The sequence below is a fragment of the Biomphalaria glabrata genome, chromosome 8, assembly GCF_947242115.1.
Source record: "Biomphalaria glabrata chromosome 8, xgBioGlab47.1, whole genome shotgun sequence".
In the NCBI taxonomy this organism is placed as follows: Eukaryota; Metazoa; Mollusca; class Gastropoda; family Planorbidae; genus Biomphalaria; species Biomphalaria glabrata.
Genome location: NC_074718.1, coordinates 27642927 through 27668998, shown reverse-complemented (window position 1 = coordinate 27668998; position 26072 = coordinate 27642927). Strand labels below are relative to the sequence as shown.

Below are 26072 nucleotides of genomic sequence, written 5' to 3'. Positions count from 1 at the left end.
TTTGCTCTGTGTCTCTCTTTTGCTCTGTGTCTCTTTCTTTTTCTTCTTCAGTGTATACATGAATTATTATATCTCTACTGGTGTAATAATCTTTGTATCTATCATCGACTCTGTCTCATCGACTCTGTAACTCTCTCCCTCTCTCTCTTTCTCCCTTTCAAGATAACAAAAAGAAAAAAAAAAAACTTTCAACTTGTTTGAAACAGTGCCCTAGCCCACCTAGCCCGTTTATTACATAACCTTTCTATTTGCACACTAAAAGTGTTTTACTTTTTTTTTCTTTTTTATTTGTTATTATGGTCCACTTATTTACTTCTATCTCCGGGATTCCCAGAGAAAAAAAGAGTGGGCAGCAATGTTGATCTAATTTTACCACACCAGTCATGTGAGCGCGCTGGCCGTGATCGTATAGTGGTTAGTACTTCGCGTTGTGGCCGCGACAACCCAGGTTCGAATCCTGGTCACGGCATGTTGCTGTGTGGTCTCGCACTGCCAAGCTCACTAATTTTTTTTTTAATTTTTTACAAATAAAATTTAAAGGAAAAATGTTAAAAAAATTATTAATCATCAGTATCAATAAATCTGATAATGGAGAAATAAATGAAAATGATTAATTTTTTATAGATTCCCCCCCCCCTTTTTTTTTGTTACCCCCTTGGGGAATTGCTTTAGACCTTCACCTATCCATTAGTCACATGATCAATCGTCCGACTCGCTAAATTCATTTCTTTTGCCTTGACTAGATATGGTGCTACTGGAATACTGTGGAAGTTTACGTTTTGTTCTTGTTGTTTTATTTTGTTTTTGGCAGTAGTCAGCAAGTCCTCAGCAGCTCAGCGTAGCGTCCGATATGCCCCATTGTGATCCTGTTACGGATTTCCTCATTTGTGAATTTTGAAGGGGACAACCAGGAACCTTGTTCAGCATCTCAGTTCAATGGCTAGGTTGCTCCTTTCTAGTTCTGCTGTTGGTGTCCAAGATTTGCAAGCATACAAGAGTGTCGCCCTGATTACGAAGCGCATAAGTCTGAGGGACAGTGAGGGATATAACATTACCTTTTCAGATTCTCATAAGCTTCGTAAGTGTTGCTGTTCACTTCTAACCCAAAAGTTCAGCTTTGGTTCTTTCGTTTCAAATGATAGCCCTGACTTTTAAAAAAAAATTTTGACACTAGCCATTCCTTTTTTTTTTATTCAGTACTGAATCCAGTTTAAAGCCTTTTTCGATTTTAGTCTTAATGTGCATTTTTTCTTCATTCAGGCATTTCATGTATTTGTCCTGTGTTAATGTGTCTCCTAGCTGCACACTGACTATCCACAATTTCTCCAATTTTTCTTCTCCACATTCATTTCCGTCTTTCTTGTCATTTTTTAGTCATAAGCATGTTTTGTCTCAACTGTTATCTCATGTAGTATCTTTCTTCTTTTTCTTTTCCCCTTTCAGACCGTGTGGTCTATAGGGCAGATGAAGTAAAGGTCATCTGTTTCTGAGGCCTACGGTTAACGAGGGTGTCATGTGGCCAGCACAACGACCAACGGCATTTACTTTTCTCCAACTAATGTCAGGTACCCATTTAGAGCTGGGTGGACTCAGGGACGCCCACGGATCCCGAAATAAAAAAATCCCAGTCTTCACCACGATTTGAACCCGGGACCCCGGTTCGGATGAAGCAGTTATCCGCTTAACCGATGCGTGGATGATACCACATGGTAGATGTTTAGTATAAAATTCGTATATAATAGTAAGATGTACTGTTTTCATAAGTTTAGTAACATAATGTTAGTTTTCTTTTAATTTGTATAATGTTAAAGTTCCTAATGTTACAAATGCTAAGAAGTCATTCCAATGAATGAAGATGTTTGTTAGTTTACATTTTAGTGGTGCAATACGTTTACTTTTCCCATATGTGAAAATTAAAAAAATAATTTAAAAAATATTTACAGCACTATTGTCTCCCATTGACTGCTTTAACCGGGTTTGCTTAAAGTCTAGTAGTTTTGGGAGAGGGATTGGGTAATAACTAACGGGGCGTAGGTAGGCACTGAAGCTTTATTTTCTACACGCTGAGTCCTTTCCTTGTTAAAAACACTGGCAGAGACGCCACATTCACCAACAAGGTCGCACGACACAATAACATGGGGGAGACAAATCCAGTTTATTTAGATTTCGAGGCAAAAAGTCTATTTGTGTACACTATTTATTTGAAATGTTTGGCCTCGCGCTGTCACTTTCCTAACACAGGTTCTAAACTGAATAGAGAGTTATTTTAAACATGCCTTCCCAGCGTTCAATTGAAATCGTTTCCAAAGTAAGCCTGCCTAAGAATGTCCTAGTTGTCCCGCTTGTCACGTCACACTCAGGCAAGAACTTAATTAGCGCCAAGGGTTTTGTGTCTCTTTGTGTAACCTTTGGAGGTCAAGGAAGAAAGAAAAGCAAGTAGCAGATCAAAGACGTTCCACGACTCAACAAATATTTCATACATGCTAGACATTTGATAGAGGAATTAGATAATCAATCCAAAATAATGTCATCTGATAGAGGAATTAGATAACCAATCCGAAATAATGACATCTAATAGAGGAATTAGATAATCAATCCAAAATAATGACATCTGATAGAGGAATTAGATAAACAATCCAAAATAATAACAGGCTTTTTGGTACTGGTGCATGGCTGGTCATATGGTATGCACTGTAGACAGTCGTCTCGATGAACCCGCCGCCATTCTTGGCAGTCCTGCGGAAGGTTGTACTAGGATGTAATATTGTTCAACTCTGAAGGAAAGTCCGAAACATGTGAAACAAGCCACAAGACCAATTAACATTGAGATCTTGAAAGGAAACAAACCGAAGAACTAAGATTTATAGTGACACCTACGGTTGTTTTTATTATCAGAGCTACAATCGATATAATAATAAAAATAAAATTCTTGTTTGTTTTGATATGTTAGAATGAAAAAGGCATCTTATTCTGTCCTGAATAGGTTTACATTTTGTGTACAATAATGATTTAATATGTGTCTATAGTTATAGAGACCAGAACTGCTGTAAATGTTGCTCCTAAACTGTTCTGTAGTAAGAAATGTTTGTGATGTTTGACAAAGTTTTGTTTCTTTTCAAATGTGAACAAAACCAGAACATCTTTCACTTGATTGGTCAAACTCAACAAAGTGTGAACAAGTGACGAGTTGATGTGCCATGAAACATTTTGATCTAGAACTCTGGATATACATCTACCATTCTTTATCTCCCTCTCTCTTTATTTACTGTATTTCTTACTCTCTTCCTCTCTCTTTCTGTCTGTCTTTTTCTTTTCTTCTTCTTTCAGTTTCCGTTATTCTCTTGACCTCTTTCTCTGAATGTTCCTCCCCCCCCCCTCCAGGCCTTTTCCATGGTCAGGCCACGAGGTCGCCATTCAATACTAGTCAATGTGTCTATTTGCCTAAGGTTCCCATAGTAAACGAAAAGTTCAGTAGATAACAGTTCCTGGTGTTGACACTGACTCTCTTGCACTCACACATCTACCCACTATAAGGGACAGCAAGTCATTTGATCCCAAAAATGTTCTAGCGAAAAACTTTAGGCACCTTTGACCTTAGAGACTTTAATAATAATAATACTAATAATAATGTTGTAGACGGATGCCAAAAGTGTGGAAATGTGGGTGAGTCAACTGAACACATAATGGCAGGATGTTCAGCTTATCAGAATCTACCTACTTAGGTCGCCATAACCAAGTTGCAAAGCTAATTCACCAACACTTGGCTTTGACACATAATTTGAACGGTAAGGATACTTCTCCTAATTAAAAATACGAACCACAAGAGGTTCTCGAGTTTACTGGTCACTTATTTTACTGGTTAAGGCCTATTTTGACTGACAAAACGGTAGAGTCTGATCTGCTGTTTATTGACAACAACAAAATTCCGCTACCATCACTGATAATGACAACTGATCTCACAGATACCTTCAAGGCCATTTACATTCCTAAGAAGATTCTCGTTGCCTGTCAAAGGCGGTACTGCTGCTGACCTGCCACATGACCAGAAATACTTTGCAGTGGACACTGTTACAGGGAAGCAATGAATTTTGTTTCTCTCTAACGAAGCTTGACCCTCGCAGTACCAGAGAAAAAATATAAGTTCGTTTCTGACATAATAATAATTTACTTTGTATATTGCTTTTAATAAATAAGAATATTTTAACATGAGTTACAAAACAGGGTAATAAATGATGTCATATAAAGAAAGATAACTGAGCATTTGCCTAAATTGTAGCTGTGATGTGAATTACTTCCCTTTATAACGATAATTGACACCAGAGAGTAATTTAAGGACAAAACATAGTCCATTATTCCTATCACTTTGACTATTTTGATATTGTATTAAATAAAATGTAATGTGCTCACTTGATTTCTCTTTAACTATAAAGAACATATTTGTAACACACGAACCACTGTATGGTCTGTGAAGTTAAATAGGGTTACAAGATGTTTCACTCAAAGGGTCTTAGTTGTAATTATTCCATACCACGGAAACCATATACAATTTTAAATGTGTTTTCAGAAATGGAAATGATCTACTTCCTAGAAACACCCGGGACATCTTGTAGAATGTCGAAGAATCGCAGCGGGCAGGGCATGAAACAGGGACCGTCAAGATCTGGTTTGTGTGTAGTTCCCCCCATAAACATATGGAAGTTGTTTTTTTCGTAATTGTTTTAAAGAAAATTGTGTATTTTGTTAGCGTTATGTAAATACAATTTTTCTAATTGTTTGTTGAAAATAAATTCTAAATCCAAATAGATCGTAGTTAAGACTAATGTTAAAATCATTAAAAAAAAAATGTATACAATAAATATATGAAGAATGAACAAATTATTTATTTGTGAAAACAATGCAATTCAAATACCCTGAGTTCCTTATATATTCAAGCTCACTACAAAAAGCCTGTAAAAATTATAATATTATGTATTACAAAATTTATTAATATTTTTATTAATGGGATTTAAATTTTAAAATAATAATAATTCTTCAGCAGTAATGAGACAAAAAATCACTGGCGCGATTCGGTTTAACGACTGTAATTGTGGCTCACACTTCTAGCATAAGAGTCCTTTGATCTGAAAGAGATTGCATGATATTATATATAAGACTTTTTATTTTGTAAGGGAGATAATAAACAATCAATAGTTTAGTGTTTTTTTTTCGGCGCAAGAAAAAAAAAAAAACAAAGACAAGAGGACAAAAACTCATGTGATCGGCCTACAGAAGACAATGAGCCACTCTGTGGACTTGTAAAGAATATATCCTGAACACTGGTATGGGTTGAGGGTTAATAACGAATGCAGACCTTTAATGTGACGGTAATATTAAGTTGAATTAGATGGATGGATGCATGTAGCTGCGGAAGTGGACAATCTAAATGTCTAGTCTTTGCATTGATCACACTTTTCCCAGTCGTTTTCTTCTGGAGGTGGTGCATGGTTGCTGCATGGTTGTGTAACAGGGATGTCCAACTCGTTTTCAGGAAGTGGTGCATGGTTGGGTAACAGGGATGTCCATCTCGTTTTCAGGAAGTGGTGCATGGGAAGTGGTGCATGGTTGGGTAACAGGGATGTCCATCTCGCCTTCAGGAGGCGGTGTATAGTTGTGTAACAGGGATGTCCATCTCGCCTTCAGGAGGCGGTGTATAGTTGTGTAACAGGGATGTCCATCTCGCCTTCAGGAGGCGGTGTATAGTTGTGTAACAGGGACACGGGACATCTAACTTGTATTTTATTGGTATTTTTTTCTTTCTTGTAAAAAACAACAACTTCCAAACCAGGGGCGGACTGACTATATGGGCTAACGGGCAAATGCCCGGTGGGCCGGTACCAAATGGGTCGGTCTGGTCGCGACCAAAGAAAAAAAATCAATGCAGACAACTTTTTAAAAAAGTGACAGCAGCAAGACACAAAGGCCCGAACACGTTTTCTTGTTGTTGTTGTTTTTTTTTTAAATTATTATTACAATTAATTTTGTTTGAAATATAACAAGTTTAAGAATTACACTATACATTGTACATATTATCATTTGTAAAACGTTAGACCGTACTTTCTGCTATGCATGAGCGGCATGGCCTTCAACACTACTTTGATGTCTTCGAGACTGTGTTTGGCCTGATCATTTTGCTGGTCGGCATGGGCCTTTGATGGCACTCCTATTTTGTTTTGCTCCTTCCCTGACCCGTTTTTTTTATGGTTCCATGAAAGTTAACGAAAAAGAGGGATGGGAGAGGATAACATTGATAGAACGCGGCAAAAGGGGAGACAATTAGCTCTTTAACAAAACACATACACACGGCCGCGAAATTGCAAACCAACCAACTTATTCACTGCTCAATATGGGTATAAAGATAAGATAAGATAAGATAATTTATATTGATCCAATGTAATCATTGTAATGGAAATTCAGTTTGACTACAATTGACAGCCTTCTACTTAGTAGACTAACTACTAAGTAGTTCTACTTTCTGCGATTTGAAAAGAAAAAGTAAGTTTCCTGTTGTTGATTTATAATGGCATAGATCTAAAAATACTACACTTAAGGCTTACAAAAAAAAATATTATTTAATTAAGACATGAATCTAGATCTAAATCAATTTTATACCGTTGTGATTAACGGCATGCTTATGCTTAGTATGAAGTCATTGAATATGAAAATTATTACAATAATTACAATAATTTATATAGCCCTGTCACATCCGTTATTTAATGAAAGGAGATTTAGAATCATTTATATTTTAAATAATATATTGATATACAAATCTCGTTTTGAGAATGTACTAGGACGAAGCAAGAGCTTTTCACATTTAGAAGTACCGCTCTAACCGTTCTGCTTTCTCTTATCTTTTAAAGGAATATATATAGTTCGTCCATCGTAGTTCGATTATGACCACTTTGTCATCCATGGGGGCTGAGGGCTTTGCACTGGGGTTTTATGTCTCCTCGTGTGGCTGGTGAGACCTATGTGAGCCCGGAATGTTCGGCCGCACACTAGGGCAGGTTATTCCAGCTGGAGCTAGTGTCATTGGCCTTGCTTTTCTTCTCTGGCGTTTTTTCTTCTACCAGCTTTGTTCTCTTTTCCTCAGCAACCTGTGCGCCAGTTTTCACAGCGCGACGCCATGATGCTCTGTCATGTGCCTCTGTCTCCCAGGTGGATGGGTCTATGCTGAACGCCTTCAGAGAAGCTTTGAGGGTGTCCCTGAAGCGTTTTCTTTGACCACCTTAAGAGCGCTTTCCTTCGCTTAGTTGGCCATACAAGAGTCGTTTAGGGATACGGTGGTCTTCCATTCTGCATACGTGTCCAGACGATCGCAGCTGGGACTGCATCAGGGTGTGTGAATGCTTTGCAGACCCGCTCTTTGAAGGACTTCAGTATCTGTATTTTGTCTTGCCATTTGACATTCAGTATTTTTCACAGACATGTCATGTGGAAGTGATTCAGTTTCTTTGCATGTTAACTGTACACTATCCATGTTTCTGAGGCATAGAGCAATGTAGAGGAGGATAATAATAATAATAATAATAATAATAATCTTTATTATCCGTAAGGAAATTTGTCTTACAATTTGTGCATTACACCAAACAAAAAACATTATAACTATAAGAAACCAAAGTGTACATTCACACCAGACTCACTCATAATTTACATGTGACAAAGTTTATACCAGATTGTTCTTATTTAATGATTTGATTGCCAGGGGAACAAAAGAGTGTTTGTGTCTGTTTGTCTTTGCTATCGGTGTCTTGTATCTCTTTTGTGATGGTAAAATCACAAAGTCCTGACACAAAGGGTGATTCTTTATTTCGAGGATCTTGTTAGCTTTTTTATAGATGTTTGTCTCAAACAACTGCCCAAATGGGGTTTGTTTTTTGCCAATGATTTTGCCAGCAGCATTTAGGATTCTATTAAGTTTATTTTTATTTTTAATGCTCAGATTGCCATACCAGGCAGTGATATTGAAACTTAAAATATTGCAGATGTGAGCGTGATAAAACATAGCCAAGGCCTTTTCGCTAACATTAAACGAGGACAGTTTTCTTAGTAGTCGTAATCTTTGCTGCCCTTTTTTGCTGATATAATCACTTTAAAGGAATGGGTTGTCAGGCAGGAAAACCAATGATTTAGCATATTTTAAGTCACAGATCAACATGCATGACTAGATTGACACGTGAAATGCGTAGGACCTATGTATTTTATTTTTTTGAAGAAACGTCTGTAATCTATAAGTAATACCAAAAAGTTTGAGACTCATTAAGGCTGCTATTGTAGTGTTTATAGTTTTATGACTACATACATGTAAATCTATAAATAGAATACATTATGTAAGCCTACGAAAGCATACATAGAGTTTTCGATGCGTTATCAAACTTCATATATTTTGAATAGAATTAGGCTTACACCTATGATAAAACACATGGGCGTAGCCGAGAGGGGAGGAATTGAAACCATCACTGGCCTCAGATCTCATTGTCTGAAAGGGAAACTTTACTTACTTCCCCAGTGCAGCCAACTTAAGCAAACTACAGTCACCAAATTTCATGAGCGTAGCCAAAGGGGTTTTGTGGTCCCCCCCCCCCTTTCCAATACAAAATTAAAGCATTTTACCATTTTCTACCAGTCGCTGGACTCCAGTGAATAGAAGATTTAGGTTTTTATTTTTTTTAGCGGAAGAATAGCAGGCTAATTGCACTGTAGATACTTCAGAATATGCATTTTTTAAAGCTTACAGCGCTCCCCCAGACTTCCTAGCAGTAGCTGTTCCTTGGCGGTGTGTACTACCTTTTACTAATTACAGGAAGAGAGTATTCTAGAGTAGAAAAATGTTTAAAAGAATGAAAGATAAGATTAATTACATATACACACACTAATATATATATGTATATTGCGGAGGGGGTTTACCCCCCCCCCCCCCCCACCGAAAATATATGACATGCCATTTGTGGGCCGGTTTATATGGTAATGCCCGGGCCGATTTTGATACCCAGTCAGCCCCTGTTCCAAACTCATAAAACACTCAAATTAATTAAAATGATAAAACTAAGAATGTAATGTATAGTAAAAAAAAAAAGTAATCGACTTAAATTATACACAAACTAGTGCATACCTGTCAAGACTTACAGGTGACATAGATGACCAAAGCAGTCCGCATAAAGTTGCGACAGTTACCAGAATAATACCTGCGCCCATTGCTCTTTCAGTACTTGGATTAACATCAGGGAACTGTTCAAACGAGAAGATCATTATAAGAACAGTCATGTTAGGAGCAATGTACCACACCAATAGAGAGTTGGTCTTTTGAAAAAACATCACAACGCCTATATATAGCTTCACTTTATAGCTACAAAATCATAAAGAAACCTGAACGCAGAATCAAACTTTGGAATGCTGAGCCCATGAGCATATCGTCAGTGTTGACCTAGTAGCAAGGCATATCAAATGGGAAGAAGGAGGGTGGGGGGGCACATTGAAGTCCCGTTCGCTCAGCGATTTGATGCATTCTGAGCTCCGGTTATACATATTTTTTTCAGGCTTAAGAACAGTGCTGAGGGTAGATGTACGTGACACTATTCAAGACGACTTCTAGCATTGATGTGACTTATGACAATCTTCGTCTGATATTTTTATTGGGGCCTCCTTGTCTTCTACAGTAATCTTATTCAAAGTTTAACTATGTTAAACACATTTAACACATTTAAACTAATCATAAGATGTTTACCCTCAGATAACTCCAAGCACATTTGCCTATGACGAATTCAAACTTACTTCAAATCTTAACATGATGTTTCCATCGTTAACGAGGGTGTCATGTGGCCAACACAACGGTCAACCTCATTTACTTCCCAAACGTATGTCAGCTACTCTTTAGAGTTGGATGGACTCTGGGGCTTCTAACTCGAGACCTCTGAGTTCGTAAGCTTAGAGCTTTATCACTCAGCCATCACTCATCACTGTCCGCAAAGATTGCAAGGTCAGAAAGGGGTTATTTTCCTACATTGCTTACTTATCCTAACATATTTACCTCAAAGTAATCCTCATTTATTTACCTTGGGTTATTCAGGGCCGAATTACAGATAGGCAAAACAATCTTAGTGCCCCAAGAAATATTAAAATTGATCCGAAAGTGCCCATGGGGGTGTGCTGACCGAGTGGTAAAGCGCTTGGCATTTGAACCGAGAGTTCCGGTGTTCAAATCTTAGTAAAACCTTTTTTTTTATTTCGGGATATTAAAGACTCCCCTGACTTCACCCAACATGACTTAAATTGGGAAAAGTAAAAACGGTTGGTCATTGTGAAGGTCACATTACAACGTAATACAATCTGCTCGTTAACCGTTGGCCAAATAAACGGATAACCTTTACATCATATGCACCATAGATAAAAAGGTCTGAAAGGGGGTACTTTACTTTTTTTCTTTTTAAAAGGGTACCATACCTGAAATAGCAAGGGGCCTTTTCAAATCTAAATACGGCACAGAAGTCATTAGAAATTCCGACAAATGGAATTTCAAATAATCTGATTTAAGCTCAGAGTTATAAACATTTTCAACACATTCTTCATGATTTGAAATGAAACGTTGAGATACTGTGCAAGTCGCTTCATCTCAGAAATTTGATACTTAGTATACGGTTTATTCTGTTTCTACACTTTATGATAAGCTTATAAGCTTCATTAAAAGCTTTGCACTCAGTGGCGTCACTTGGGTAAGGGTGCGGGGGGGGGGTGCGGGCCGCACTTGGTGACATCAACCCTAATGACGCCACTGATTATACATCCTTTTTAAAAAATTAATAGTTTGTCTTGTTTTACTTTGTCCTTCTTTTCGTCCTACTCTAAGGTACAGGTGTCTGCTAACGTTTACATCAAACCGGTTCTAACACATTTACATGGTGCTCTTTTTCATTGGAAAAAAGATTCTAGTCAAAGCGAAAGGCAGGCATGGAGTTAGACTATCGACAGGTCATGCGTGGTGCCCCAACAGTCCAACAGACTAGGTGAACGTGAACTGTTACGTTACCCAGCATTGGGACTTCCGTTTGCCGTCTCCATAGTAGAAGTTGCAGTAGCCTTCGCTCCCACAGCACTTGCTTTTAGGGGCTGGGCCCAGCCACTTAGTACTGATGAGTTTCCTCTTTAAACACGAGCAGTGGCGTCTCCAGCACTCGGCACAGGTTTGTAGCACTAGGCCTAACTTCATGGCTAAGTCTGTCGGATGGAGCAGGAGACTAGGGAACAGAAAACATGCGTGTCAAATACAAGTATAAACTAGACTAGTGACATGTAATAGGATGTTATGTATCTAAATAACTTTATGGGCTCAAAGGTAATGCAATGGTCTGATTACGGAGGGTCAGCGCATGTCCAGGGACGCAAGTCTCTGGCTCGAATAGAAATATGGTTGTTATTTAAGGCCGTAATGCACACACAAACACACATACATGTAGTGTCTCAGAACTCAAAAGGTTTTACCTGAAATTCAGCCCTGATTGCCGGCCATTAAGTCTCATATCTAAGACTGGTACGAGGAAATGTTATCGGTGTCCACTATTTTAAATTTAATTGTTAAAATGCGCTAATGGAAAATGAATAGTGTAAAAATAAGTTCCAGCTGAATGAATTTTTACAATTAGTCTCAATAATTTAATGAAACTTGTGTGTTTGTTATGTTGTCTCTGTGTGTGTGTTTGTTATGTTGTCTCTGTGTGTGTGTTTGTTATGTTGTCTATGTGTGTGTGTTATGTTTTCTGTGTGTGTTTGTTATGTTGTCTCTGTGTATGTGTGTTTGTTATGTTGTCTCTCTTTGTGTTTGTTATTGTGTATGTAGAAAAAACTCACTTTGTATAAATCCTTAATTATTTTTAATTATGACCTAATTTTGACGCACCCCATCTTTTTTTTCTCATTGTAAAAAAAAAAGAGGTAGAGAAGTTTAGAAATTATTAGCAAAAAATATATATGTCCCTGGAAAGTGGCTACAGTGGCAGCAGTAGGGAAGTACGAGATGTTCTGAGCCATTGGGTGACTGACACCAAGTCTATATACCGGTAGATATCAACAAAGATTGATGTACGGATAGATAGATAGACAGATATATAGATAGATAGATAGATAGATAGATATAGATAGATAGATAGATAGATAGATAGATAGATAGATAGATAGATAGATAGATAGATAGATAGATAGATAGATAGATAGATAGATAGATAGATAGATAGATAGATAGATAGATAGATAGATAGATAGATATTATTTACATTTCTCAACCCATTCTCCTTTCAAAACCTAGTAGATATAATATAACAAAGCCATTCTTTAGACCTGATTTAGAATTTTCTAGATAATTTTACAATAATGAACAATTTTAAAACCAAAATAGCAGTTTTCTTATCTAATCTTATCTTGTTAAATACAGAAGTGATGCGATTGTTCCTAGGTCATTCTAGTCATGCATGTTAATCAATGACTTAAGCCAGGGGTTCTCACCCTGTGGATCTCGACCCCCTTGGGAGTTGATTGACGATTTGCCAGGGGTCGCCTAAGACCATCGAAAATATGGATTGTTATTGTCTAATATCTATTCTTCTATTGCTGTGTGGATGGGGGTCGCGGCAGAGTGGAGGATTATAATAAGGGGTCGACGAGCATAAAAGATTGAGAACCGCTGACTTAAGCTCTGACAAGTCATTGGTTTTCCTGGCTGACTCGGGTAACCCATTCCATGGTCTAATAATAGCACTGATGTGGCCGAAACATGAGAATTGTTTAATCATTTAGATGTAGATCTATATACATAGAGAGTTTAGATTTGCTTGAAATTTTAATGAAATGCGTAGGACGTACTTATCTTCTCTCTTGCAGTAACTGAAATCTATAAAATAAAATAAGATACCAACAATACGGCCCAGATCTTGAAACACAACATTTAGCCACGTGGTTCTCTATCTCTTCTATACAAATTACGTAATACACACAGGCTGTCACGTGACAGTTTTTTTTTTCATTGTTTATTCAATATCATCACGTGGCTAAATGTTGTTTGTTTACGATTGGTGAATGAGGTCCATTAGACACAACGATGTTTTTAAGTATTGTTTTTTTCTGTGGTGATGGCCGCAAGCTACGCTGGCCTAAATTGATAGGTAACTCTCAACTCATGTAGATCTAAACTTTTAGAATAGATCGTAGATCTAGACTAGATCCGAATAAAAAATCTAGATTAGCAGTTAGAAACTGGATCTACTGATCTAGATTGCATGCGATATATGATCTAGATCTAGATGTTACTTTACGTACTCCCTCAGCGAAGACTAGATCTAGAGTCTCTTTCAAGTTACGCAAACGTCTAGCTTTTTCTAGTAGTTCTTTCGTGATCTAGAGTTTGTCAAAGTCCGAACGATATGACATTATTTCCCGAAAAACAAAACGATTTTTATATTCGGTGCGTACCGTGGTGTGATGTTGATTAACTTTAAAGCACAGACCTATATATCTATGTCCATACTTTAAACGTGGAATAAAAGTTAATTTATATATATATATATATATATATATATATATATAGAGAGAGAGAGAGAGAGAGAGATAGATATAGATAGATAGATAGATAGATAGATAGATAGATAGATAGATAGATAGATAGATAGATAGATAGATAGATAGATAGATAGATAGATAGATAGATAGATAGATAGATAGATTTCATACTAAATGGGACAATATAAACATATTGCCTAGTAAGCTTATTTGTAACTATTTCTATATCTGAAACTTCATGTGCATGGAAAGTCTTGTAGGATCTAGCGAGGGAACTTATACTATTATCTTATCTTTTTTAATGTTATATATTACAGACGTTACTTTAAATATTGCAAGATCTGAGTCTAGAATAGACATGAATTGATGGATATACATGGATCCAACAGGATAAATCTGTTTATGTTGAATGTTCTAAACCTAATACTGAAATACTTGGCAGAATTTAGGTCATTGGTTAATATGTATGACTAAATGCATGAGGCGTAGGACGTAATCATCTTCTTTTTCTTTTGAAGTAACGTCTGTATTATATAAGATAAGATAAATGAACTCTCTGCGTAATTTCTGAGAGCTTTAAATAATCTTTGTCTAACAAGGAAAATAAAACAAATATACATTAAAAAAACAACAAAGCTTATATTAAGTGTATCAACTAGTTCGGATCAGTCATGACATTCAATGTGCAATAGATCTGCACCAACAACACTCTATGTGTGCGACAAGAAATATTTTTTTCCCAATTGTTTTCGATTAGTGTAATTTTATACTTTTAGCGTTCTCACTACGCTATGATTCTACCACTTGTCTGGACCAGTTGGAAAGAGGTAGGGGGAGAAAGAAAGGGGTATCTGGGTGATCGCTTTTTAAATGTGTTTAAGAAAAAAAAGGGAACTACCAGAATTCGAACTTTTGGGCTAAAGCCTTCTCAGGCTTCTCAAGCCAACGCGGTAATGTACTAGTTTAGAGAGTAGGTTAGTTGTGTTAGTTAAATATATTGTGTGTAGTTTTAGCGACGGTAAAAGTAATGACGTAGTAAGACAGACTAATGACGTAGTAGACTTAGGCGAACAAGAGACCAACATGGCGTTATGTTAGAATAAGTTGTGTTTTGAATAGTAGTTGAATAGTCGTTATATATAGCGACGTTTTAGAAAGACTGGACGGATTTACCAGTGGTTAATAAAGTATCATTTTATAGAACTGAAAGTTGTTATCAAGTATATTTCTATTTTGTAATGTTCTGTGGCTAATGTTAAGTAATAAATGATACATAGTCGAAGTCAGATTAGATTAGCCCATAACACCACTCTGCTAGCGTAGAATTTATGAACATGGAAGATTGTATATGTCACAAGACGCTAGCAGTGTGCTGGCGCCTGCTTGAACTGGTCGTAGTCTAGGGTGATTCTGGAGGCCCGACTGTTGACGCTGGAACTTTGGTGGCTTTAGCCCTGTCGCGATTTTGGTGTTAGTCCATATAATTAAGATATGAAACTAAACACCGGAATATAGTTAGAAACTATAACTTTAACTGTAACTTTATTTACACACAACATATAATCTTCCAAATGAAACGTTATATACAGGTACATCAACTACTAAACCAAGGTCTCTAATCGCTATCAACGTTAGATTTCACTATCAGTTTCTCGTACAATATTGAGAAGACAAGCAGAAGCGGGAAATACGACCGTCCGCTCTACAAGACCCACGCCAACTAACTGTCCCTTTTTCAGAGCAAAAAAAAAAACCCTCCCACGTGGACTACACCGCAACACAGTGGTTACGTCCCCTTGCATCATCAGTGACGCATAACCTCAGTGGTTACGTCTACATGCATCATCGGTATCTGACCAGTGATGACGTAGGCCGCGCCAACTGCCCCTTTCCCCAGATTTCCCAGATCACCCCGCCCTCGTTGTAGCCTAGGTACTCTGGTCCCGTGACAACAAAATAAACATTAAAGCACAAAAAAAAATGCTTATTTCCCCTTCCAATAATAAACAAATCTAATTAAAATATATTAAAACATAAATAATGACATTAGATCTAAAATATAAATAACAGTAAACACACTTAAAACTTTCCACAATAACTAAGGCCATGGTAGTGGACTGCAGTTGTTCTGCTTCACACACACAAACGGTTGTGGGCTCACAGCGGTTTGTGACAGTATAGTTATCTATTATTTCTATTCATGTTTGTGTTCACTAAGCCTCAGAAGACAACATAATAAAAAAAAAAAGGAGACTAATTCAGCTTAAACCACTACTTCAGTCAAGTACTATTTCTTTCCCTTGTTTGGGGTAACACTTAAAGTAGTTTATTACTACAGGTAAATTAACTACTTCGTTCGCCTTCTTTTTTTATTGATTCGTGTGTTGTAAGGTAAAAGAAATAATTGTGCAACATTTCAGCTTAATCCGAGACTGAGTGAGCTGATATAAGCTTTGTAAAAACCAAAACCTGTTTTCATTCATATAGATTATAGAAGAACAAACATCATGCGACCATATTTTGAAAGTAACAAAGTAATGTCAGAATGGAGCCAAGAACTAAGGGAGGTAAAAGCTAAATAACACTTAACTATACGAATAGATTGAGTAGCCTCCCTGTAATTTGTGTCTATAAATTTTATAATTCGATTTTCACATTATTTCGTTTTTAATTTTTAAAAAAATAATAATAATAACTTGAGATCAATGCAATCAAAGTTTTTTCAGTGTTCGCTGATATTAATTTTTCCAACACTGCTGTATTGCGTAGTGCATGCATGTCACCGTACAGGTCGAAAATTTGGGTTTCCCCAGACCTGTCGAGACGGAGATCAGCAATTCTGGGGCTGTCAAACAGAATATGAGGCACGGTTTCCTCAACATCCCCGCAGCGGGGGCACCGTGAATCGAAATCTGGCCATAGCCGTGAGAAATATGAGCCAACGGACAGTGGCCTGTCCTGCACTGTGCTATAATAGCTTGCTCAGGACTGGACAGCCTCCACCACGTCCAGCTTCAGTAGTCAGACGACTATGATTCTTCTCGTGGGAGAAGAGATAGGGGCCTGAATATGGTGGGAATCTTATTGTGTGCTGTATTAAATGTCTATAGATCACATTAACCTAACCAGTGATGCCCAACCTAATTCAATCTGCAGGACATTTCCATTTCCGACTAGAGTTTCGCGGGTCAGAAGATGTAAACATTTGAAAGACTTAATGAAATTGACCTGAAAATATTTTGAGACCTGAGGATCTAGTACTTACATTGATTATTGGGATGTTGGTATTTTCTTTTTACGCGTCAGAAAATGGCGTAAGTTTTGTTTATGTTTTGTTATTGATTTTTTTTTTAGAACACACCCCTCCCCCTCTTTCTTCATAAAACAAACATGTTAGCTAGCAATAGCACGTTACAACGTTCCACAAAGATCCGTCTCACTTCTCCTGGTAGGTGAAGATACATTTTCAACATTTTATAGAGGAGGTTTTATTTTTATATTTTGTGCCGACGTTTCGGCATGCCGGATGAACTAAGTCGCGCGCCGGATCTGTCCCGCGTGCCGTATTTTGGACATCACTGAGCTAAATGAACTCGAATTTAATTTTTTTTTAAATAGTTAATTTAATTGAAGACTTGCACCCTCTAATCTATATGAACACTTCCCACAAAACTTGCCTATTGGTTTCTTTAATAAACTTAAGTATCAATTTAGTTAAAAATGAGGGACATGAATGTTCTTGATGCTCGTTGACTTGTAGCACCAAACTGCTGGTAGACAACTAAACCGCTGTAGGCGTATTATATCTTGAAATAACTTTAATAACTTCTTTTGTGATTAAAACTAACAAATAACTTTAATTACAATATAAGCAAATTCAACTTGAGATAAAATGCAATAAATATAATAGACTTAAGTAAATAATATAAAATGGTTTGCTGAACAAAAAGAAGCTTAACCATAACACCTCTTCTCAGTCTGGCGTTCTGGAGTCGTCTGCCCTAAGACCGTTGACGACATGGCCGTTTATTTTGCATCATTCACAACCAATCGCTAACCTCTTCTCACCGTCACCACAGAATGACACAAACACTAGTGATGGGCAAAAGTTAACTAAAAAGTTGCTAACTTTTAGTTTAACTAAAAAAAATTAGTTAAGGCCAAAGTTTAATTAAAAAAAAATAGTTTAGTTAAAATCCTAGTTTAATTAATTTTTTTTAGTTACAAACTAAAAAGTTTAATTACAAAGTTTACAAACTTTTTTAACATACATACGGTCATACCAATAAATATGTAGATAGATCTATATGTAATTCAGAGAATATATATAATGAATGATAGAGAGGAGAATAAACTAGAGGGTGCACAGGTCACTAGAAAGCCTTTTGACCTTTACCCTATAATGGCCGCTATTCCCGCCTTTTAAAAAAAAATACACGTGCTCATTATATTCCTAGCAAGTTTCGCTGCTTGATAAATCCTGATAATTCCTTGCTTCTATAGATCTACATTTTGCTGCTTTTTTATTAAACACCAGTGTGTTCCTGTATAGCTGCAGGCAAAGAATTTTGCTTTACTATAGATCTAAAAGAAATGTCAACTCTTTTTATTTTAAAACTTTTTACTAGATAAGATAGATCTAAAGTTAGAGTCTAGTGACGTCTAGCCTATTAGTATTAGTCTAGACTATTACTACTATTAGATCTATAGTCATAATAGTCTATATTTAATTATTTTAGTCTCTTAGTCTTAAGTAGAGTCTAACTCTTAGTAGTCTTAGATCTAAATGTAAATTTAAAATTATAAGTCAATAATATAGATCTATTAATAGTATTAGTTTAGAGATTCCACTATTCTAGAATTAGAGTCTAGATTAGATCTAGATATATCTAGAAAATTCTAGATTACTTATTAGGCCTATACTCTATACTAAGACCTAAGATGCAAAGATGATAGATCTATATAATATTAATGACTATGATAGGCCTACTAATAATAGCCGTCACTATACTAGATCTAATACTAAATTAACTAAATCTAGACTAGATCTACATCTACTTCTATTATAATTATACTTATATCTACTATCTAGATCTATTAGATCTAGATCTAGTATTATATTATAGTATATTATAGATCTAAATACCTATATCTTGTTATAATCATAATTATAATAATCTAAAATCTCTAGATAGATCTAGAGTTACTAAGATATCTACTAGACTCTATTATTAGATCTAGTAGTAGTAGTAGTAGTAACTAGTATTTCTTAAATTATTTTTAGATTAAAATATTAATTTTTTGATCTTGGTCTAGTAGCTAGATCTAATTCTAGATCCAGATTATATTTCTGATCATTTCGTTTGTAGAAGATATTATTAATATTCTAGAATCTAGAGTTAGTTAGCGAGTCAACATGCAGTTTTATCATTACTTCTAAAAAGGTAACTTATATTAGAACTTGGACAATTACTTCTAATTTCTTGCTATAATAGTATCATTCTAGTCTAATCTAGTGATTCTATTAAGATCTACATCTATCCCATAAAGACATTTAAATCTTTTTTCATGTGCACAAATAAATGTTTATTACATTTTGCTAAAGAGATTGGTTGTTGTTTATATTTTTTCATTTTTGACTGTTTGTCCTTAAAAAAAGGTCAAAATAGTTAGTAAAAGTTTAACTAAAGTTTCTTAGTTTAGTTTAACTAATTTTTTCAATTTGTGATTAACTAAAAGTTTAATTACTATTTTTTAGTTCAAACTTAGTTTTAGTTTAACTAAAAAAATTTAGTTTAGTTCCCATCACTAACAAACACACGCACACATTAGTCCCATTTACTTGGAGACGGAGGAAAGGGGAGCACGTGGACATTGTTTCATTGGTCTTTTGCGTAAAGCTAGTTACGGGTACTTCTAAAACACAAAGAATGTCTCCACTGTTAGGAGACATATTTGATAATAATTGGAGTAGTAATCTTAAAACCAAAAGAGTAGTTAGAATAAGACAGGAAATAAGGTAAGGTTAGAGACGCTTGAAGAGTAGTGACCAGGGCCGGCCCTAACAGTTGCGGAGCCCTATGCGGAACAGATTTCGCGGGGCCTAGTCTTGGTAGAGATAAGCATAATGTCAAAATTAAGATTTTGTATTAGAAAATGCATTCGTCTTTGCTATGAATTTTTATTAAATGAAAGATCAAAATGCCGTTTTTGTTTATTACCATTCCAAAATGCTTTTTTTTTTCTATTTTTCAGTAGATTTTTCATTAGGTTACAGTGGCCTAAGGCCGGCCCTGGTAGTAACTATTGGCCGCTCTAGAACAGGTTGATGGCTAAACGACATTTTTCTTGTAATGTTCAAGCTATGAACAGTCTTCCTGAACATTTGAGAACGTTGAGAAGAAGAGCAGCTGTGTGTGGACTCCCATGAATGTTGTGAAGATGAGCAGCTGTGTGTGGACTCCCATGAATGTTGAGAAGATGAGCAGCTGTGTGTTGACTCCCATGAATGTTGAGAAGATGAGCAGCTGTGTGTGGACTCCCATGAATGTTGAGAAGATGAGCAGCTGTGTGTTGACTCCCATGAATGTTGAGAAGATGAGCAGCTGTGTGTTGACTTCCATGAATGTTGAGAAGATGAGCAGCTGTGTGTGGACTCCCATGAATGTTGAGAAGATGAGCAGCTCTGTGTGGACTCCCATGAATGTTGAGAAGATGAGCAGCTGTGTGTGGACTCCCATGAATGCTGAGAAGATGAGCAGCTGTGTGTGGACTCCCATGAATGTTGAGAAGATGAGCAGCTGTGTGTGGACTTCCATGAACGTTGAGAAGACGAGCAGCTGTGTGTGGACTCCCATAAATGTTGAGAAGATGAGCAGCTGTGTGTGGACTCCCATGAATGTTGAGAAGATGAGCAGCTGTGTGTGGACTCCCATGAACGTTGAGAAGATGAGCAGCTGTGTGTGGACTCCCATGAATGTTGAGAAGATGAGCAGCTGTGTGTTGACTCCCATGAATGTTGAGAAGATGAGCAGCTGTGTGTGGACTCCCATGAATGTTGAGAAGATGAGCAACTGTGTGTTGACTCCCATGAATGTTGAGAAGATGAGCAGCTGTGTGTGGACTCCCATGAATGTTGAGAAGATGAGCAGCTGTGTGTTGACTTCCATGAATGTTGAGAAGATGAGCAGCTGTGTGTGGACTCCCATGAATGTTGAGAAGATGAGCAGCTCTGTGTGGACTCCCATGAATGTTGAGAAGATGAGCAGCTGTGTGTGGACTCCCATGAATGTTGAGAAGATGAGCAGCTGTGTGTGGACTCCCATGAATGTTGAGAAGATGAGCAGCTGTGTGTGGACTTCCATGAACGTTGAGAAGACGAGCAGCTGTGTGTGGACTCCCATAAATGTTGAGAAGATGAGCAGCTGTGTGTGGACTCCCATGAATGTTGAGAAGATGAGCAGCTGTGTGTGGACTCCCATGAACGTTGAGAAGATGAGCAGCTGTGTGTGGACTCCCATGAATGTTGAGAAGATGAGCAGCTGTGTGTGGACTCCCATGAATGTTGAGAAGATGAGCAGCTGTGTGTTGACTTCCATGAACGTTGAGAAGATGAGCAGCTGTGTGTGGACTCCCATGAATGTTGAGAAGATGAGCAGCTGTGTGTGGACTCCCATGAACGTTGAGAAGGCGAGCAGCTGTGTGTGGACTCCCATGAATGTTGAGAAGATGAGCAGCTGTGTGTGGACTCCCATGAATGTTGAGAAGATGAGCAGCTGTGTGTGGACTCCCATGAACGTTGAGAAGATGAGCAGCTGTGTGTGGACTCCCATGAATGTTGAGAAGATGAGCAGCTGTGTGTGGACTCCCATGAATGTTGAGAAGATGAGCAGCTGTGTGTGGACTCCCATGAATGTTGAGAAGATGAGCAGCTGTGTGTGGACTCCCATGAATGTTGAGAAGATGAGCAGCTGTGTGTGGACTCCCATGAATGTTGAGAAGATGAGCAGCTCTGTGTGGACTCCCATGAATGTTGAGAAGATGAGCAGCTGTGTGTGGACTCCCATGAATGTTGAGAAGGGCTTGGACATAATAATTTTCTATTCGGAAGTCAAGTCCAAAACTTATAAAAAACAGTAATAAAATATTTTGGGTTGTATTTCTGGATACGTATTACGTAAAAAATGGCTAACTGGTTCGTGTGGTCTGCCTCGGGAAGGTTGTCCTCCCTTGCCATCTTTCTGTAGGATTTTTTTTTGGGATGTAATACTTTTCCATTCCGAGAGATCATCTGAAATATGTCTAACAAAGAGACAATGGTGCGTGCTCCTCATAGGAATTACAACTACATTCCTTGACGTGTTAGTGTGTTGGTGATGTTCCCCTTTCCTGGACACCTCCACAACAATAAGATTGTATTGATTTAACAAGAATGTACTTTCTAAGGGAACACAAACACACACACACACACAAACAAATATTTCAAAGGAAAGGGGGAAAAAGAAGAAAGAAAAGGGAGTTGACTCCAGATGAACTAACATTTCCCAGAAGCCAATAGTCGCCCTTGTAATCCACCGTACCGTCGTTCGAGTCTTTCATGTTATCATCATCAGAAAACTGAATGATTTCCTTGTTGGCAGCAGACGTGACCTCTAAGCCTCGAGTTGTAAGGTGACGCACTTGAACACGAAGGGACCTGAACTCAAACCAAACTTTTCACCTTTTACGTCTTTTTCTATGAGTCTTTCCATACATGTGTTTATATGATATATGTTATATGTTATGTGTTAGAGATGTATATATGTAAAAAAAAAAACAACTTTGCTCTATCAGAGACTTCGAAATACTTAAGGGAATAAGTCAAAGACTAAGATTTTTGGAATAGAAACTGTGTTATTGACCACCAATTAAGAAAATTAATGTGTATTTTTTTTATTGTTTTAATTTGTATTTCTCTAGCATAGTAAATTATTTATTTATAAAACTAGAGGCGGTGTAGCTCTCTGGCTGAATGATAAGCGCTCGGCTTCTGAATTTAGAGGTCTCGGGGTCCAATCTCGGTAAAGACTGGGAGTTTGAATTAGGGTTAGGAATCAGGACGCCCCTGAGTCCACCCAACTCTAATGACTACCTGACTTTATTTGGACAAAGTAAAGGCGCTTGGTAGTTGTGCTGGTTATATCACCATTAGATGACATCTTCTTTAATCGTCCGCCATAGAAACAGATGACCTTTACATTATCTGTCCAGTAGATCGCCAGGTCCGAAAGGGGTACTTGACTTATTGTTTACTACGCTAGAGGCCATCAGGAGTGAGCCCTGAGACAAGCAGCTGCTCAATTCAAAAGCATAATTGTTGTTTTCCTTAAGTTCTTTAAACTTTTTATTATTATTTTCATTTAGGTCTATGTTGCTTCATTTCGTATCATTTGTCTTGACCTTTCCGTGAATATCACCAAGTGATAAATTATGTATTTAAAAAAAATGAAATGTGTGTGCCCACGCTATATATTGTTAATTTTTCCATGTACACCTTTTTTTTTCTTACTTTTAACTTGGACTGGCCTGTGACCTTAAGTATCACTTTTTCTGCCCCCCCCCCTATCCAACTCTTGCGTCGTAACAAATAGTTTATTTACACTATCTGACTAAACGTCTGCTTTTCATTTATTCTGAAATATTTGATAGGCTCTATGCTATTTTTGGGGCTGGTTCTTTTTACAAAGCTTATATTAAAGTTACTGTCTGTTTGTCTGGTAAAAGTCTGTACACGTGATTTCTCCCACACTCTATCTTGGATCAAGCTGCACAATTATTTCTTTTATCTGACAACACAAGAATCAATTTTTAAAAAATAACCAATTAGTTAATTAAGTATTGGTAATACATTATTTTGTTTGGTATCTCAAACAAAAGGAAGAAATTTTAATCGACTGAAGTGGTGGTATAAGCTGAATTAGTCCCCTTTATAGGTCGTCGTATGAGTCTTAGTGAACACAACATGACAAACAGGACGAGACTATAGAAACAAAAGATAACTTTACAATCTTCCAGGTTCACAGGCTCTCCACTAGCAGAGTAGTTACCGTGTTGACTTGAGAAGCCTGAGAAGGCTTTAGCCATGAGTTATATTTCAGGTCGTTACACCTTTTTTAATTTGTATAAATTCCTTTTATTGTTAGTCTAAATCTATTACAAATTTAATTACACGATTACCCAAACTAACTGTTACAATGACGCTTAATATAAGTTTTGCTTTTTAATTATTTAATTGTATTTCTATATTTACTTTTTACATCCTACTACGCCCCTACACCCCCTTATTTATAACTAATTTTATAATCAGTAACATGAATTTGGCATGGCCCGCTTTATAACGCTACCCCCTCCCGATAAGAAATTAAAGAAGATAAAACAAAAGACTACCTTTTTTTGTTTTGGAAACAGGCAAGAAGGTCGCAAGAAACTGGCCAAGACGAACATTCATTGGACTGCCCTGTGTCCTAATTACTGTCCCAAACTTTTTGAATGATCAGGACTCTAGTTGTTGGTCTGATGTTAAAATTAAAATTAAAGTACACCTTTCAATTTTTGCGATTTATAATGGCAGATGATATGAAGTTCATCTATTTCTATTTCCTGCAGTTAATGAGGGCCTCGTGTGGCCAGCATAACGACCAAATGCCTCACTTTCCAAACTAAAGTCAAGAACACACTGGGTTGTCATAAAAAATTCACAGTCAAGGCCTTTACCTAGAATCGAACTCGAAAGCCCACAGTTAAAAAACAAAGCGCTTTACCACTCGGCCACTAAGCCCATTGGATTGATGTATATTTCAAATCGTGTATATTTTCAGTATATATTGAGACCCAACGAAATGCAATCGACAAAGAACGTGGCAGAAGACTAGAATATTTTATTAATAGAAATTAAATTGACTCTTAGTAGATAATGGTCTTCTGTCTGTTTCAACTAGTTAAATATGTAGGTATAAACACACAAACCAACAACAAATAAAACAGGGTAAGGGGATTTTTACCGACGTTTCGGCTAAAAGCGTTTTGTTGCATTCTTCACTGCAGTAACGCATTCTCCTGACATCTACAGCTCATTATTCATTCTATTATAAAGGACCTTTTGAATAATGTGGAAATATATGCTAATATGAATTTATAGTCCCTTAATACATTGCAAATACAACCGATTTGTTCTTTGAAAAGATAAGATACCCAACATATTTAGATTAAGGCTTTGAGGACCGCCGCCGAAAAAAAAAATTCGATTAATAATATTCAATAAAATGTAAACATAAATTATGAGTTATAGTCCTAAATTTATTTAAGTAGAAAAATATGAGATAGAGTAAGGTTGGAAAAAGTCGACTAGGAATAGAATATCTGGCTTTTGAACTCATCTCAACCGTGACTGTTATATTGACAAATTTCGTTTGAATTATAACTTTTCTAAAGCAAAGTCTTTCTTAAAATAGTTATGATAAATTCATGTGAAATTACACAAACTCTGTCTGGAAAGGGGAAGGGCGGTAAAATGAAAACTATTAATTCTCGCTCCTTTTTATAATTTCTGCTATTGATTGCATTTTGCATAAAAGAATAGGGGTTGGGCGACTCGATATAAGAATTTACTTTATAACATATATAAATTATATTAGTGACAGATTTTTTTAATTTTGTAATTTCTTACTATAATACAAAAAGAAAAAGTATTGATTTGTCCGATGGGGGGAAGATGATTGCATGTATCGCACTTCCACCTGTTTATATTATATAGATATTCGACAAATTTTGTTCACATACTATCATTTCTCCATAAAAGTGGGACCGCCCCCCCACCCAAAGGGTTTAGATGGGAAGGGCAGTAGAGGTATTCGCTCCTCCCCTTCCTATCGGCCAAAGATGAACGACATAATATGAAGACCGGTTAAAATACCAATAACAAGTTTTAGTCATATAGATATTTAATTGATTCTGTTAGCAAGCTGTGATTTCTGCAAATAAATAGGACCGCCCCCCCCCCACTCGAAAGTTTATGGTGGGGGGGGCGATTTGATGCCATCGCCCCCTCCAGACCCTGCAAATCGGCCAAAATACTTGAAGGGGGGGGGCGAAATAATAGGTTGAAATATAAATAATTAGTATATATTATTAACATAAGTAATAAATTCGTATACAAATTGTGTGAATTCTATACTAAAATTCGTCCCGGGGGGGGGGGGCGGTAGGGGCGATCGCCCCCCCCCCCTGGATCCGCCAGTGGTTAGAATTATCTTCACCATCGCTCTAACTGCTAACTGGCTCACGTTTATAAGTTTGTAATTACATTTTTTTTGTAGCATACAAATATGCGAGCACCTTATGTAATACTTCCATAGTAGCGTACCGTTTTAACGAAGGGAAAGATGAACTCATTTCTAAAAAAATAGTTTTTCAAAAATCAATTTTTTTGAAGCTGAAAATTGACAAGGCATGCTCAA

At 36.9% G+C, this 26072-nt stretch overlaps 1 protein-coding gene and 1 non-coding gene across 5 annotated transcripts; one reads left to right on the top strand and one right to left on the bottom strand.

Annotated features, from left to right (window-relative positions):
• Nucleotides 1-397: 397 nt before the first annotated feature.
• Nucleotides 398-469, top strand: Trnah-gug (transfer RNA histidin (anticodon GUG)). Its single transcript has one exon. It is a non-coding gene; the product is annotated as a tRNA-His (tRNA).
• A 4391-nt stretch (nucleotides 470-4860) lies between these two features.
• LOC106066614 (uncharacterized) lies at nucleotides 4861-13448 on the bottom strand. 4 transcript variants are annotated; one of them, XM_056037153.1, is made up of 4 exons: nucleotides 13339-13448; nucleotides 11060-11267; nucleotides 9149-9264; nucleotides 4861-5120 (listed from the first exon to the last, which is right to left on the bottom strand). In XM_056037153.1, exons 2-4 carry the CDS (start codon nucleotides 11237-11239, stop codon nucleotides 5072-5074), a joined length of 345 nt encoding a protein of 114 aa, XP_055893128.1. In that variant the 5' UTR covers nucleotides 11240-11267; nucleotides 13339-13448; the 3' UTR covers nucleotides 4861-5071. The 4 variants fall into 4 exon arrangements, with proteins under 4 accessions (XP_055893128.1, XP_055893127.1, XP_055893126.1 ...); XM_056037152.1 differs by lacking the exon at nucleotides 13339-13448 and adding an exon at nucleotides 13090-13329 and having other exon boundaries at nucleotides 9163-9264; XM_056037151.1 differs by lacking the exon at nucleotides 13339-13448 and adding an exon at nucleotides 13090-13319.
• Between the last annotated feature and the right edge of the window lie 12624 nt (nucleotides 13449-26072).